Source organism: Prinia subflava (assembly GCF_021018805.1).
Source record: "Prinia subflava isolate CZ2003 ecotype Zambia chromosome W unlocalized genomic scaffold, Cam_Psub_1.2 scaffold_33_NEW, whole genome shotgun sequence".
Classification (NCBI taxonomy): Eukaryota; Metazoa; Chordata; class Aves; order Passeriformes; family Cisticolidae; genus Prinia; species Prinia subflava.
In genome coordinates this window covers 409,079-423,417 of record NW_026960610.1, presented here as the reverse complement: position 1 = coordinate 423,417, position 14,339 = coordinate 409,079, and the positions used below count along the sequence as shown (strand labels likewise).

At 41.6% G+C, this 14,339-nt stretch overlaps 1 protein-coding gene and 1 long non-coding RNA gene across 2 annotated transcripts in view; one reads left to right on the top strand and one right to left on the bottom strand.

Moving 5' to 3' along the window:
* Positions 1-4,402, top strand: part of LOC134565096 (uncharacterized) — a 39,469-nt gene extending 35,067 nt beyond the window's left edge. Inside the window, exon 4 of the long non-coding RNA XR_010083768.1 lies at positions 149-4,402. This is a non-coding gene — a long non-coding RNA (uncharacterized LOC134565096). The remainder of the gene's footprint in view (positions 1-148) is intronic.
* A 2,833-nt stretch (positions 4,403-7,235) lies between these two features.
* LOC134565094 (membrane-associated progesterone receptor component 1-like) lies at positions 7,236-14,058 on the bottom strand. The gene is given in 6 exon segments (XM_063424477.1): positions 7,236-9,219; positions 10,362-10,474; positions 10,476-10,507; positions 10,946-10,947; positions 12,977-13,111; positions 13,114-14,058. Coding segments are annotated over 6 exon segments (549 nt in total). The 5' UTR covers positions 13,280-14,058; the 3' UTR covers positions 7,236-9,118.
* Between the last annotated feature and the right edge of the window lie 281 nt (positions 14,059-14,339).

Here is a 14,339-nt window from a genome sequence, read left to right as displayed (position 1 = left end):
GGGTGAAGCTGTATGTAACATGTCATCCAGTCCGTCCTCCGGACGGTGAAGTCACACCGGTGGAGGCCATATCTCAATGCTGGCCCGAGAGCCCATTCCAGTTCCCTGAATTTGTTCCTTTCAATTAATGTATTTGTTTTCTTTTCAGACAAAGAGACCACCCAAAAAAATGCATCCCCGTAAAGCCCAGACAATTATTCTTCTGTGCATGATCGCTATCACCGCAGTGTGGGTTGCTCCTCAACCCTGAAAGAATGTATGGGTTGCTTTGGCAGAAACCATGAAACAAAAGCACATCTGCCTCTCGACATCATCAACTGAAAACCCCCTGTCGACGTGTCTGGTAGGGGTCCCAGTGGAAGTTGAAAAATTTCCCATTTCGTTGCTAAATCTGAAGAACAAAGTGGATCGATCTCCCGGAAAGGTGCATACCATCCTCGCTGATTATAAGTCCTGGCAAGTAGCAGTCCCAGTGAAACAACCTCTCATACTGTGGATTGAGTGGATCAGAGCCCTTCCCAAATCTCACCAAGAACCCCAAGAATTTGAACTTTTAGGTTCATCTCTTGCTACCCACTGTATTCATTTTGATGTGGAACCTCCATTTTATTTCACGCCTCATTACCTCAAACAGTACAAGGAAACCTTTACTGCTACAAAACGGTGCACTCAGCCCGTATCCCCCTTCCTTCTACCCTCGATGACTACCCTCGCTCCCTTGATCCCGGTATGTTTTTAATTTGTGGAGATAGAGCTTTTGCTGGAATTCCCACTCGGCTTGTAGGAGGCCCTTGCACCTTCGGCCAGTTGAGCCTGTTTACACCCAACAATACCCAAATTGCTAATTGGCGAAATGCCTCACATCCAATTGGCAACTCCCAGAAAATTAACCCATTGAACAGACCAAAAGAAATATCAGAAGGTGCAATGAAGCAGTCCTGCAAAAGAAGAGATCTTAAGGATCTCGATGATACTTGTGATGCTGAGGTCACTCATTGGTCAAAAGCCAAGAGAGTTGCTGTTTCAGTTTTTCTGCCCTGGGTGGCTGCAGCAAAATCTCTTGGAGAATTAGGTCACTTAGAATGCTGGGTTGTTAAGCAAGCCAGATTGACTTCAACTGCACTCAGTGACCTCCTACAAGACAAACAAATAACCAGACAGGCGACCCTCCAGAATCGTGCAGCCATTGATTTTCTCCTGTTGTTACATAATCACGATTGCTCGGAATTTGAGGGACTCTGTTGTATGGACTTAACCACCAAAAAGAAGAGCATTGACTCCACAATCAAAGACATGCAAGGAATGATCTCTAAGATCAAACAGGAGACAGGAGACTGGGTTTCTCAGCTGTTCTCTGGGTGGGGACCTTCTGGGTGGGTCACTTCTATTGTTTGCTCTGTTATCTGGATTTTTATCATGTTGTTTCTCATTATTTTTATGCTTGGCATGTTTAAAAGATGTTGTTTGTCCCAAGTGTTTAATACCCCTTCTGTTAATGCCCTTGATGTTGCTGTTGACCTTATAGCCCCTGACCCTGAGGAACCTGAAAATGAGCTCCCTGACCCATGGTTTCATGACTTACCCCCAATCTGAATATCGCCCAGACCCTCATTTCTAAAAAAGAAAAAAGGGGGAGATGTGGTATCCCCTGAAAAATGGTTTATTCCCCCAAACCCCATCCAGGGTTCAGCCCCCATGTCTGTCAAACCCAACTGTTATCTCATTCCACGCCCACCCCATGTCCATCATCCCAGACCCACCTCCCAGTTCTGGAATGTTCTCCTCAACTCTGTTCCCCATTTGGCAATATGTTCAAATCACACCTTTGTGTTTTCCCTGATTGGTTCTCCCCCTATGGGGGGATCCCATACCCCACCCCTGAAAGTTACTGATTGGTTCCTGATTTTTGTACCACCCCTCTTTAAAAAAGGCTTGCATTCCTTTGTTCTCTGCCTTGTGGTGCTGGCCCGCTTCTGACAATAAAGGTGCACCGGAACTGCCCTCCCTTAAGACCCCGAGTGGTCCCTTATCAGCCCTCTGTCGCCACCCCACTTCTTTTGCACCTTATCACAATCCGCTCCGGGGTTTAGGAGTCTGAGATTGTGATAAGGGGGACTGAATTTGACAGATCTGTGGCAGGTGAGGTTGTCACAGTTCTTACAGTGATGAATGGTTTTTGGTTTTAAAAGGTATAAGCATGGCATAAAAAAACCAGTGCAACTTCTCTGCAATTAAGGGTTTGTTCAGTTTAGCTCTGAAACACACAGCTGCAGCTCAAGAGTAATATTTGTCTACTTAATTGGGTAGCACAGTATCTGTCCTGGCCATTAGCAGATGGGTGGTTATACTGTTAACAACATGCATGGTAACAACATGCTTTAGACAACTAAAACATTGATAGACAATTCAATGTGTGGCACAGCTGTGTGGGAAATACTGTCTCAGGCGAGTAAATTTTTACATAGCTAAAATACATCTGATGTTCATACAGGATTGCTACTGGCTATTCTTACAGCCTTTTTTACAATTTACTGTGCTTCCAGTTGGTTGGTGGATACCCTTACAGCCATCTCCCTTTCCCTCCCTGTCCACCTGACAAACTCATTTCAAGAAACTTTTTCTTATCTACAGATGAGAGGAAATTAATGTTGAGAAGAGAGATGGATGCAGATGTCAGAGGATGCCCTCTATTTCCTCTTGAGATAATTCAGACAAACCCCTTCTCAGATACTTTCTGTGGAGGAGAGCCCAGAAGAGGATGCTGAGCAGCTACTGTATTATAGCTCTGAAGTTTTTATAAAGAAGTGGGAGAAGAAAGCCCTTTGATCATTAAAAGGTATATGAGCTACTGGGTTGGTGCTTGATTTTTTTTTTTTTTTCCCTTAGGTAATTCCTTTGGTGATAATATCTAACTGGTATAGTGAGCCACAAAAGTAGAATCTGTATTTTCCTTTTGGATAACAGGACCAAAATTTTCCCCAGAGCCAGAACAAACTTTCATGGACTAGTGGCTCAAGAACTTGAAAGGACACAGACTGAGATCTTGGATCATTACACTTTGAATGCAGGGAATCATGTAAATTACAGTATTTGCAAATAATGAGTCATTGGAAAAAAACCTAATTGTCAATCCTAGAGCAAGCATGTGAAGTGCCTCCTCTATCAGATTGTTATAATGATGGAACTGGAAGGTGTGGGGGACATTTATACTCAATTTTGAGAGATAATAGATTTCCAAATGTGAAAAGAGTCCCATCTTCCTTAAAACCCACACTAGAAGAAACCTTGTTTTCTATTCACAGTTCTAGAGGTGTTTCTGAAAACTTGCTGGCCTTTGGGAGGAAGGATTTCACTGAACTTATGCTCAATGTAGTGCTTCCAGGAATCTAAATGGTTGTCTAAGCAAAGTTCTGAGTTTTAGATAATGAAAGGGCAGTGTATGTCAGCCTGCTGACAGTCCCCATGTAAATGTAGATTGACAGTTCACAAGATTTTGAAGGCACATATAGTGAGGTAGCTGTTTAGTATGAGTTTGGTTACAAATGCTTTCCAGAGGAATTGTGAAATGTTTTCAGAGATGTGCTGCATGTAGATAAAAATGTGAAAATGCAGTCTAGGAGCTTGAGTTATATCCATATTTATTCATCTGGCTATATCTAAAATATAGCCACAATTGCTTTTGGACAAAGTCCCTTAGCAAGATACTGAGTTTGAAGTTCAATACACTGATTATTGCAGCTTTCATTTTATGCTTTATTACATGTCAGTAGATGAAGTTAATGTAAAAATGTTGCCTTCATTACATAAGATCTTACCCATGTTTGTAACTTTTGCTCTAATAAATAGTAATAAAAAAGAATAATTGTAATTGTTCATGGTAGATAGGTTTTCCCCCAGTCTTCAATACTGGTGATTCCTTACAGGCTTCTAACCAGGTTTTATCAGTCTTTCCGTTCATATGTTCAGATGCTGAGTGCCTTTTTAGGATCATGAATGACAAATGGTTGCTACTCAAAGTACTGTTAATCTATTACTTTTATCTAAAAAGATGTTATTTTCTTGACAGAAATATTTTCTGACTATTTTGGAGAGCATTTATGCCCCTCTTAAGTCTTCCCTTTAGTATTTTATACAGTTACAATGAAGAGGGACTATTGTATTTGTTGACTGTGTAAAATGCTTTCAGTTGCACTGATGTGACATACCAAGGGTGTTTTTTCTCTGTGCAATATTTGCAGATTAAAGATAACAAAACTTCCCCCTCTGTCAATATATAGACAGTTTTGTGTCCATGAGTACCCATTTCCTATGAGACAAGCCTTTTGGTGACAGATGAGGAAGTATTTCTTTTTGTTAATCTGGGGAGAAGGAACTAAAGATTTCCTTCAGTGTAAATTTCCAGTGTTTTATCAACATGCTGTCACAATAACCAATAACAAACAAATACTCCATTTCTGTAATTGCTTCATGCATTCACCTGTATTGACTTAAACTGATAGAGGATTTGCTTTATCTCCCAAATCCTCATTCCTTGTAAAACATTGTTAGTTAATAAAATATGCATGCACTTTTAAATGTGAGACATCATTGTAATCTTCATACCTAAAGAGAACTTGTGTTTCCTATTTGACATTATTTAGAACCTGATTTCAGGTGTTTAAATAATAATTTTACTTTTCATAAAATCATAGAATGGTTTGAATTGCAACCTTAAAAACCATCTTGTTCCAACCCCCATGCCACGGGCACGAGCACCTTCCACCTGCTCCAAGCAGTGTCCATCCTGGTCTTGAACACTTCCAGGGATGGGGCATCCAGTTTCTCCTGGCAATCTCAGCCACAGCCTCACCATGCTCACAGGGAAGAATTTCTTTTTCCTGTAAGCACATTTAATATGAGCTCCACCTTTTCATACACTGGACTCCTTAATATAATTTTATTATCCTGAAGGCTAATCTTTAAAGATTCATGTAACAGCTTGTTTTAAAACTTTTAAAATGCATGGTTTTGTAGACTGGATTTTAGTTGTTATAAATGTCACATCCCACATATGAAAGTTCCAGAATGTTTTGGCAATTAAAACATTTATTAGATTAAAAGATGCATTAAAAGCAGCATTTATATAGTTCAGCAATGGAAATGTAGAACATTTCTGGCATAATTTCACACCTTTCAGTTTGAGCCTGACTTGTGCTATTGTGCCCAGATGCTGTTTCAAGAGGCTGGTGCTTTTTATGGAAACTGTTTACTCTGACATGTATGAATTTGGGCCCTGAGACTGCAGATCTTGCCATCAAATCTAATTTTCTGTACAGAACTAGTGAAAATGCCTCCTCATAGAGCTGGTATGAAGAGAAGTTGGCTGAACAATGCTTTGTTACTGAAAATATGTGACCTGTGGGTTATACCTTGTGCTGAATGCTGAAGTCAAAATCCCACAGGCTGGTTTTAAAGCAGAAATACTCTAGGCTCATTATTAAATCAGTCCATCTGGTTGAAATACAATACAGCAATTATAATATAAAGCTCTTTCTTCTTAATCCAGGGATTCCAGGCAATGCATAGAAATGCCTCACCTTTCATAAAATCCCTTACGTAACTTTCAACAGAAGCATTCAATACTGAACTTTTTTTAACTGAAACAGCAGGAAGTAAGAGCTAATAGAGGAGATTAAGGGCAGGTGAAGTCCAGGTGAAAGAATATCTGAATTTTACAAATCAGTTAACAGTAAGAGTTTTCCTGGCTGGAAATAAGATGACTCAATTGTTTTGATTTGTCCTAGAGTAGATCTTTTTGACAGGTGTTGGACATGTCAGATGAGGGAGATTAGTGACATTCTCTGCATTTAATTGGTCATCATGTCCTCTCAGGGTTGCTGTTCCCTGAGGTATGTAGGGTTTTTGAGCTTTTCTTGCCCGAAAGGTCCCGTGCCAGAGCCAAAGAAGACAAACTGAGTCTGCCAGCCGGTGTTTCCAAGGTTGTTTATTCTTTCATTATCTCTTAGTTCTTTCTCAGCTCTGCAAGGCGTCCCCAGCAGAGCAAGACATGCGGCGGACTGGGGCGGATCAGAGGGTCCCGGACTTTATGTACGGTCCCCCTGACCCAACCACCATCCACAACGTACTTTTTATTTACAGAATCCTACCAGTACTTACTACCTATGTTAACATGTCATTTCTACTCTAAACCAATCCTTGTGATCCAACTCAGCAGAAAATGGGAGACGAGAAGAAGAACAAGGAGGACAGGACCACTCCCCAATTCCTCCATCTTGCCTCTTCAAACCCATATACTAAAAATCCTAGATTCTACATTCACACTCTGCGATAAACTAACTACTACTTATTTCGAATTCTCTTGGCTTGTGATTCTTCATACAATGTGGGCATTCACTCCTGTGGACAGGGATCAAAAGCATTGTCCTCCTGGGCTCTGTGAGAGGCTGGCTGACCCCCTTGTACAGATCCCAGACCCCCCTGTCTGGTCTCCAAACCCTCCACGGCAACCAGAGGGATGTCCTGGACTCCGACAATGTCCTACCTGGTTAATGTACAGCCTGATAAGCTGCCTGGTATGGTTCTTTTTGCATAGTCATTGCTGCCAGTCACTGTTGAAGGAAGGGTTCAAGTTGTAATGAACAGACTAAAAAGGAAGCTAAAACTCATCCATTTTCTTCAGCACTTTGGAAGGAAGTAAAACCCATGCCTGGTGCTTTATGAGCAGCTTTTGTGACATGCGGCTTCTCCTTTGACAAGAAATTCTGTTTTCCCTGAAAAAGTCTTACCAAAGTGTCATACCTCCTCCTCAAGAAGTATTAACAATGATCTTTGTCTTGTGTTACTGCCTGTTTTCTGCATTATTTTTGTTACTATTTTTCTCTGTGATGCATAATGCTTTGATGGACAGATTAATACTTAAAATAGTGTTAGTTCCTTGGGAGATGTTATGGAATAACTTAGGAGTAAGATGGTTAGGTTCACTGAAGGGTAGGTTACAGCCTTCCAAAGCTCCAGCTTTTGCTCAGTATTAACAATTACTTGGGGATTTTTTTTTTTGCCTAACACTTTTTGCAATAGAGCATGTTCTCTATTTAATATTCTGTTAAAGTTTTACTAGCAAGCTGCATTTACAAGCATTCCATTAGAACGTATTTTACTCAGTCTATGCACTGGATAATGTGACACATTGGAGAAAGACAATATAAAACTTGAAACATTAGGGGAATATTAAATATAACATTTGGTTGCAGTAAATAAAAACAAACACCACTATTATGCAAGGGTATTTTATTTTCTGCCTTAAACAAATAAAAGCACATTTCCAATTTGAGGTAAACCATTAGTAGTAGTTTGCAAAGAATATAAATGTCTCTAAAAATAAAATAGCAACACAAAAATCATGACAAGGTCTACACGTGTCTCTAGACCTTCGTTAGGTAGTTCATACAGAGCCACTTTACACAAGCTCTCTGGCTTTAACAACCTTGCTCTTCATCAGAAGGCCCAGTGCAACCAAAGGAAAATCTCAGGACAGTGTTGGGACTGAGGGAGAGTCGGTTGTTCTCACCACAGATGGTCTCAGGCACTTTAATATGTTATGTCAACTTGTTTATGGAAGCTGCTGTTGTGCAACACACTCTACTTCCGAACACTTTTGCCTAGTTTACACCTTCCCACTCAGGACTCAGTTCATCATTTTGGTCATGTTGCCAAATTGAAAGAACCAGACAGCCGAGCCAGATAAATGAAAAGAGGGAACTACACCATACAGGCACCCTGGATATTCCACATTAGCAGAATCACCTGGACAAGTTCACAAGTGATCAGCAAATCATTAGTTATCTTGGAATTTATAAGAAAGTTTTAGAGAAGTATTTTGGATGATGAACATTTACATTTTTCCTTGGTCATATCCATTTACCCAGCCCTCTCTGGTAGGAGGCAGGTCACTTAGAAAAAACCTAGTAATTAAGCATAGAGGTAAGCCAAGAGAGCAAATAAGTAAAATGCAACTCAAAAGTCAAGTCCACAGGTATAGAATTGCTGGTTATGCATGAGATTGTGTCATTTCTTTTAATGGCAACATTCCAAACCAACAAAGGCCTCAATGCAGAAACAGCTTACACTGTTTTATTTTGTATGTAACTTATGTAAGTTACGTTGACTGGTAATGTTTTTCTGCTAGGTAAAGGTGTGTGTACAAGAACCATTGCTAAGCATGCCATACCAACAACTTCTTGTTTTTTAGGCCTAGGAATCAAGAGCAGCTGATCTTCCATGTTTAATATAATCCATTAACCTTCACGGGAGCGCTTTTTACTAAGAAGAAAATCAAATGAACAATAGTCAAGTCACACTCCATGGTGTACTTTTAGGGATGCCTAGTTCCACTCATTATCTAAACTTTTGTAACACTATAGATGTGTTTAAAAGTGAACAGAGAATATTAGTCTATGCAGAATTATGCATGTTGAATACATCAAGCATTCATCAGTCTTTATTAAATATTTAAAAGTGATTTAACCTCTCAAAAATTCTTGATCTTTTTTAAAAGCAGTGTTTCATCTGTAAGTCGCTAATACAACGCCTTGAAAGCCAAATTATCTTACATAATAATGAATTACATTGCACAACAAATGAGTATGATGCTTTGTGGACAAACAAAATATAGTCCCTTTTCTAAAGGAATTACAACCCAGGGGCCAGATCCTGCAGAAGCTAACACAAAAGAAGATTTAATGGTGTTTGTGTTACATATGTGAAGTTATTCATATGCTTGCCTCCACAGTGCTAGGTTGGTAATGAAAAACTTGATTTCGACTTACTTTGCACTAAATGGTGATAGCAGAAAAATAGTCCTTTATTGCCAAAATTGCAGTTTACTTTTGCACAGACATTTGTCGTGCATAATTCTTATTATGTGGGTTTAAAGGAAGACAGATTAAAGACCTTCAGAAGTTTCCCACTGAATTCAAAAAGGAAATCTTTGAAAAGAAACCATTCAGTGTACCTCTGGACCTTTTGTAAGCCTTGCTGATGCTGCACCTTGTGAAACAGAAGTGGAATGTTACAAATGATCCTTTATGGTTCAAAAATAGATTGTTCCTCACTGCAATATCTACTCTTTCTTTGCATCCTGGGCATCTTTTTCGTCTTCATCAGAGTACACAGTGGGTTCCTCCTCCTCCTTCAGCAGCTTACCAACATGATGATACTTAACTGGGGAAAAAAAATCCAAGTAATTTTTCTGCCCTGAAGAGACACCTTTTAAAATTCCTCCAACTGTTTTCTGAATTAACAGGATGGCTATATTTTAATAAAAAAGCTCTGAGCAACTTGTTCCAAACACTGGGGGAAAGGAGAAAAGCTAAAATCAACTACTACCTGAACTACTATTACTGTTGTCGTAAGAATCATGTGAAGTGAACGTAACTCATTTTATTGCCTAAACCAAAAGATGAATAAACATAAACTGATGGAGTCACCCAGCCAAAGAAACAGAATCCTAGATTATTTCTCTTGCCAATGCCAAAGCTGGTGTTTCAACCAAAGGCATTGTTAGACTATTTACATCTATTAAACATGCACATACATAAGTGCACACATATACACAACTTGGAGGGGGTTTTATTTTTTGTAATGTGTATTAAGAATATTCAATAGGACAGAAGGGAGATCCTTTCTCCCAAAGATAAAGATGGATCTGTTAGCCAATTATGTGATTAAGCCTCTGATTTATTTTATATCTCCTTTTGAGCATGTAAAAATGCCAAGATCATATACATGTAAGGACTGAGAGCTATACTATATTGCCTATCTGTCAACTTCAACTAAGCAAAAGAAGCCCCTGATGACAGGTATTTCAGACTAGCAATGTTGTTATAACAATTTAAAGCAACTATTTGCCATACACAGTATAAAAAGAGTGGACTTCACTGTCAGTCCTGATGCTAAACACTTGTAAAAGTAGATTTTAACACTAGTTCAAGTCAGATATCTGATAGCATAGTTCTGGTTTCTGTGACAAGCTTGTTAGCATAATAAAACAGCCATTCAGTGTGGCATGATTAACAGTCTTAATTAAAACAGGAAGAGAGCCAAAATAGCAGAGGCACATGAGGTCAGGACAGAGATTTCTAATGACATCATGTGGAGAAGACTCCATTGTAGCTGGTTATAGTAAATCTTTCAACACTAGATTTAAAAAGAACACACATTTTATTTCCACTATACTAGTTATCAGTGTATGCAATTTCCGTCATTTATATATATGATGCTTCCAGCTGGTTACAGCCTTTTAACTATTGCTTCCCCTATTACCAGTTAACTACTTCTTTGTAAATAGGTTTAAAATGGCTTACAAGTGAATTGTGACTCCCAGTCCCTCAAGGTCTCTTGCTGTGTAGCGTTGAGATCAGAGAGGTCATCATACTTATCCCTCAGTGCCTCCTTATCCAGGCAGAAAGTGGCAAGATGCATCTTTTCCAGCAAAGATTCCATACGGGCCCTGTTTAAAATAAAAACATAAGCAGCATTATTGCAGAGGTAATGGATGCTACGTTATCTTTGTGGATCAGTCTCCCCAAACTAAAATAGATGATGAGTTTCATCAGGTGCCTCAAGCTTCTGAAATGCTTACAAGTTTTATTCTAATTGGTCATAAGAGAAAACAGAGGAAGAGGACAAGAAACAAAATCATGGAGAAAGATACTGAGGTTTGCTGAAACATCAGGACAACAAACCACACAGCAGTGCATGGCACATATAAACAGGGTAAGGATAAGCATACAGACTGGGATGCACATCCTTAGAATAAGGAACAGAGGAAGGATTTCTGTCTGGGGTGAAATGAAAGTTTTCTAACAGATACTCCTGACTTGAGATGAAAGGATGGCTTGACAGAAAATATAGTGGAGCTACTAGAAATTATCAAGTTCGAGGAAACATCTATTAAAACAAAATGCAAGATGAACTCAAATGATCAAAACATGCAACTCACAGCAGATCAGAGACATCAAGATAAACTCTTGCTAAACTTCAGTAATGATTAACTTGCTTGCATGACAAGCCAAAAATTGAGATATTGCATGTTCAACTAGACATTCAAAGTTCTTCTAAAAGGAGCTTAAAGAAGTTAGATGTGGTCTGGTTATTGTAGAGCACATGCCAACTTCCAGAGTGTGCTTTTTCCTAAATTAATCAAAAGAATCTTATTTTTCCATTAAAATGACAATCAAACTAGCCAGATATTGTGGTGAACCATTCAGCAATTTCCAAATCAGATGCAACAGGCAGCTTTTACTGTCATCAAGGAAGGCGGCATCTAAAGCTTGGACCTTATGTCAAGTGGGTTTTAGTTTGCACAAATACAAAGCCGCACATCGAACTCGCTGTATATATCATCCTGACTGCTGCAGAATGCAAAGCTACAGCCTGGCATCATTCAGTGACAGTGTCATCTATGTTTGGCCCAAAAGTAGTAACATAACGCTTCCAAAAACATGGTGTCTCCTGCATTTTCTTCTTGTCTCTAAGTAGCACTGGCAGCTCACTACTGCAGCTACCAGGCTGTCTGGACAGCTCAGGAATGGTTATGCCAGGCAGATCCTGGCAAAAATCAGCAAGCCTCAGTGAGCCGTTTTATCAGGCAGCCTCTGATAAAAATAAAACACCCTGCCCTCGTGGAGGTGATAAAACTTTCACCTGGGTGCACATACTACCATCCACCTCATCACGGGCTGCTCTACAAGTATAGGTTATTCAATCTTCACACGTTTGAACTATGCTTCTGGTAGAAAGCTGGTTTAATCTAAATTGCCAAGTATTTAGTATAAATATTATGCAATAGAGTGATGTGATAAACGCCAATCACTCGTTATTTGAAATTTATGAATATTTAATAAAGAATAAAAATTGGTTACAAAAATATTAATACAATAATAAGAGTTTAAAAAAAGTTTTCAGAGACAGGACAAATAATGAGACAACAAGAGCAAAGAAGGTAGCCCGGGCTTTTGTCCCCCCTCCCTCCCAGACAAAGGCTAGGAAGGAGAAGGGCCCAGAACAAAGAGAAGTCTTCTTTTTTTAAGCCTTCAGTTTATGACTATTCATATCTTACGTAAAACAAGTAATTTTCAGCTGTTTCTTGTCACAAAAGCTTTCTGTTAATTAAAAGAACACATGAGAGCATACGTCCTTGAGAAAGTTAGGTTCTGTGGATAAGAGGCCATAAATTCTTCTTCACTAGAAGGTTTAGAGGCCTCTGTAAGGTTTAGGGGCCTCTGTGAATGTTATCTCTCTGCTGAGGAATTTTTCTTCTTGAGCAAAAAAATGTAACACACATACACAGCTTCTATTGTACTATAACTTATTGCTAATTACAAAACTACATTCACTACATTATTCTAATGTTAATATGGTATAACTTTTCTATCTATCAGATTACATATAGTAAATATCTGCGTAGAGCCACATATACAATATGCTTTTTTTCACAGTGATACACACAAAAAGTTGGGAATGGAATGTCAACACTGAGAGAACACTTCGCTTCTGCTGCCTGACATCAGGCAAAGGCAACCCAGGCCAACAAAGCCGCCCAACCCCTTATGGTACGTGTAGCCTGGCATGGGAAAACACTGAGAATAATGAAACAACGTAAACTGGCAAAGCCGGAGTTTCTACAACACCGGGGCCCGACTCCACAGCCCAGGCGGCAGCAGTCACCCTGCCCGCCGGCTCACCAGCACGCAGCTCTCCCAGCGCTGCAGGGGCACGCAGCCTTCCCGGCTGCAGGCAAGCCGAGCCCTTTCCAAAGCTCCGCATCGGGACCAGGGCCGGGATGGGGTCAGGCAGGAGCGCTGATCCCCGCTGAGGGAAGGCGCTCCTGGCCAGCACCGGCCCTGACCCGCCCTGCGGTCCCATCGGCCGGTGGCCCCGGGCACAAGGCGCGGAGTGCTCAGGCCCCTGCCCTCACCGGGCCCATAGAACTTCCTGGCGCGGGTCACGTCGAAGACTTTGTCGTTGACGGCCACGAGGATGCGGGGGTCGCTCACGCCGTCGAAGGACCGCAGCTGCTCCAGCGTGAAGTCGCGGCGCTTCCTCTTGGGTCCGCCTCGCCCCGCAGGATCTGGTAGAGCAGGAAGAGGCAGAGGCCCAGCAGGCTCAGGTTGAGCGGGGAGCCTACGATCTCCAGCAGCAGCCCGCCGCCCCCTCCTCGCAGGCCATGGCGCTGGACTGTGCGGCGACTCCGAAGGGTCGGAGCGCGCAGCGGCGGCATGGAGCACACCCGGCCCGGTTGTGTGGACCGAGGGGCAGTGGCGGCAGCAGAAAGGGAGGGGCGGTGGGCTCAGGGCCGCCCCCAGGCCGGGCGGGTTTGGCGGCTCTGCGCCTGCAGTCGGCGCTAGGTGGTGGCGCGGGCCCGGCCATGGCGGAGGCTCCCCGGCTGCTGGTCCCCAGCGAGGCGGCCGCAGGTCGGGTCAGGCCAGGCCGCTGCGGCGGCTCCGTGGCACACGGTTCCACAGAAATTCCAGAAAAAATAACCTCGAGGTGGCGTTAGACCCTTGTCAGGGCTGCCGCGTTGGGGCTTTGCGAACCAGCCGGGCCCTGCTGGATGGAGGATGGAGCCAGGCTCAGCTCTGTGGTGCCTAACACCGAGACAAGAGGCAACGGGCAGAAACTGATGCACAGGAAACTTCATGAACATGAGGATGTTGCCATTTGATTAAAATAAACTGTATTTACCTAGTAGAGAACCTTATAGTTGACATTAGTAGTAGTCATGCTAAGGCTTGGTAGGCCGCGTATAACCTGCAGATGAACTATTATAGTGAAATTTGTAATGTAAGCAGTGTAGCTAAGAGATAATCACTTATCTAAGGAATGTACCTTTTGGCAGGAACCTAAATGTCAAGAAGATAATAGTACCAGGTGTTAGAATTAAGCAAGATTTTGTTACGATGAAGAAATCATGTAAAGAAACATATAAAAACCCTGTAAAATTTCTGTGAGATGGGGCTCTGACTTTGGACGCTAGTCCCAGGCTCCCAGGGCCCTCAATAAAGCACCGCATAAACGACTTCAGTTGTTTGTGTTTTCTTCGGATCGGGCAACAAGGAAACACCTGAACATGAGGAAGACCACCTTTACTGTGCAGTGACTACACAATGGAACTGACTGTCCTGAGAGTGCGTGGAATGTTTCTCACTGGAGAGATTCAAGAACCATCTGGATGCAATCCTGTGCCTCTGGGCTGACCTGCCTTAGCAGGGAGGTTGGACCAGATGACCCACTGTGGTCCCTTCCAACCTGACCCATTCTGTGATTCCCTGCACTTGCTC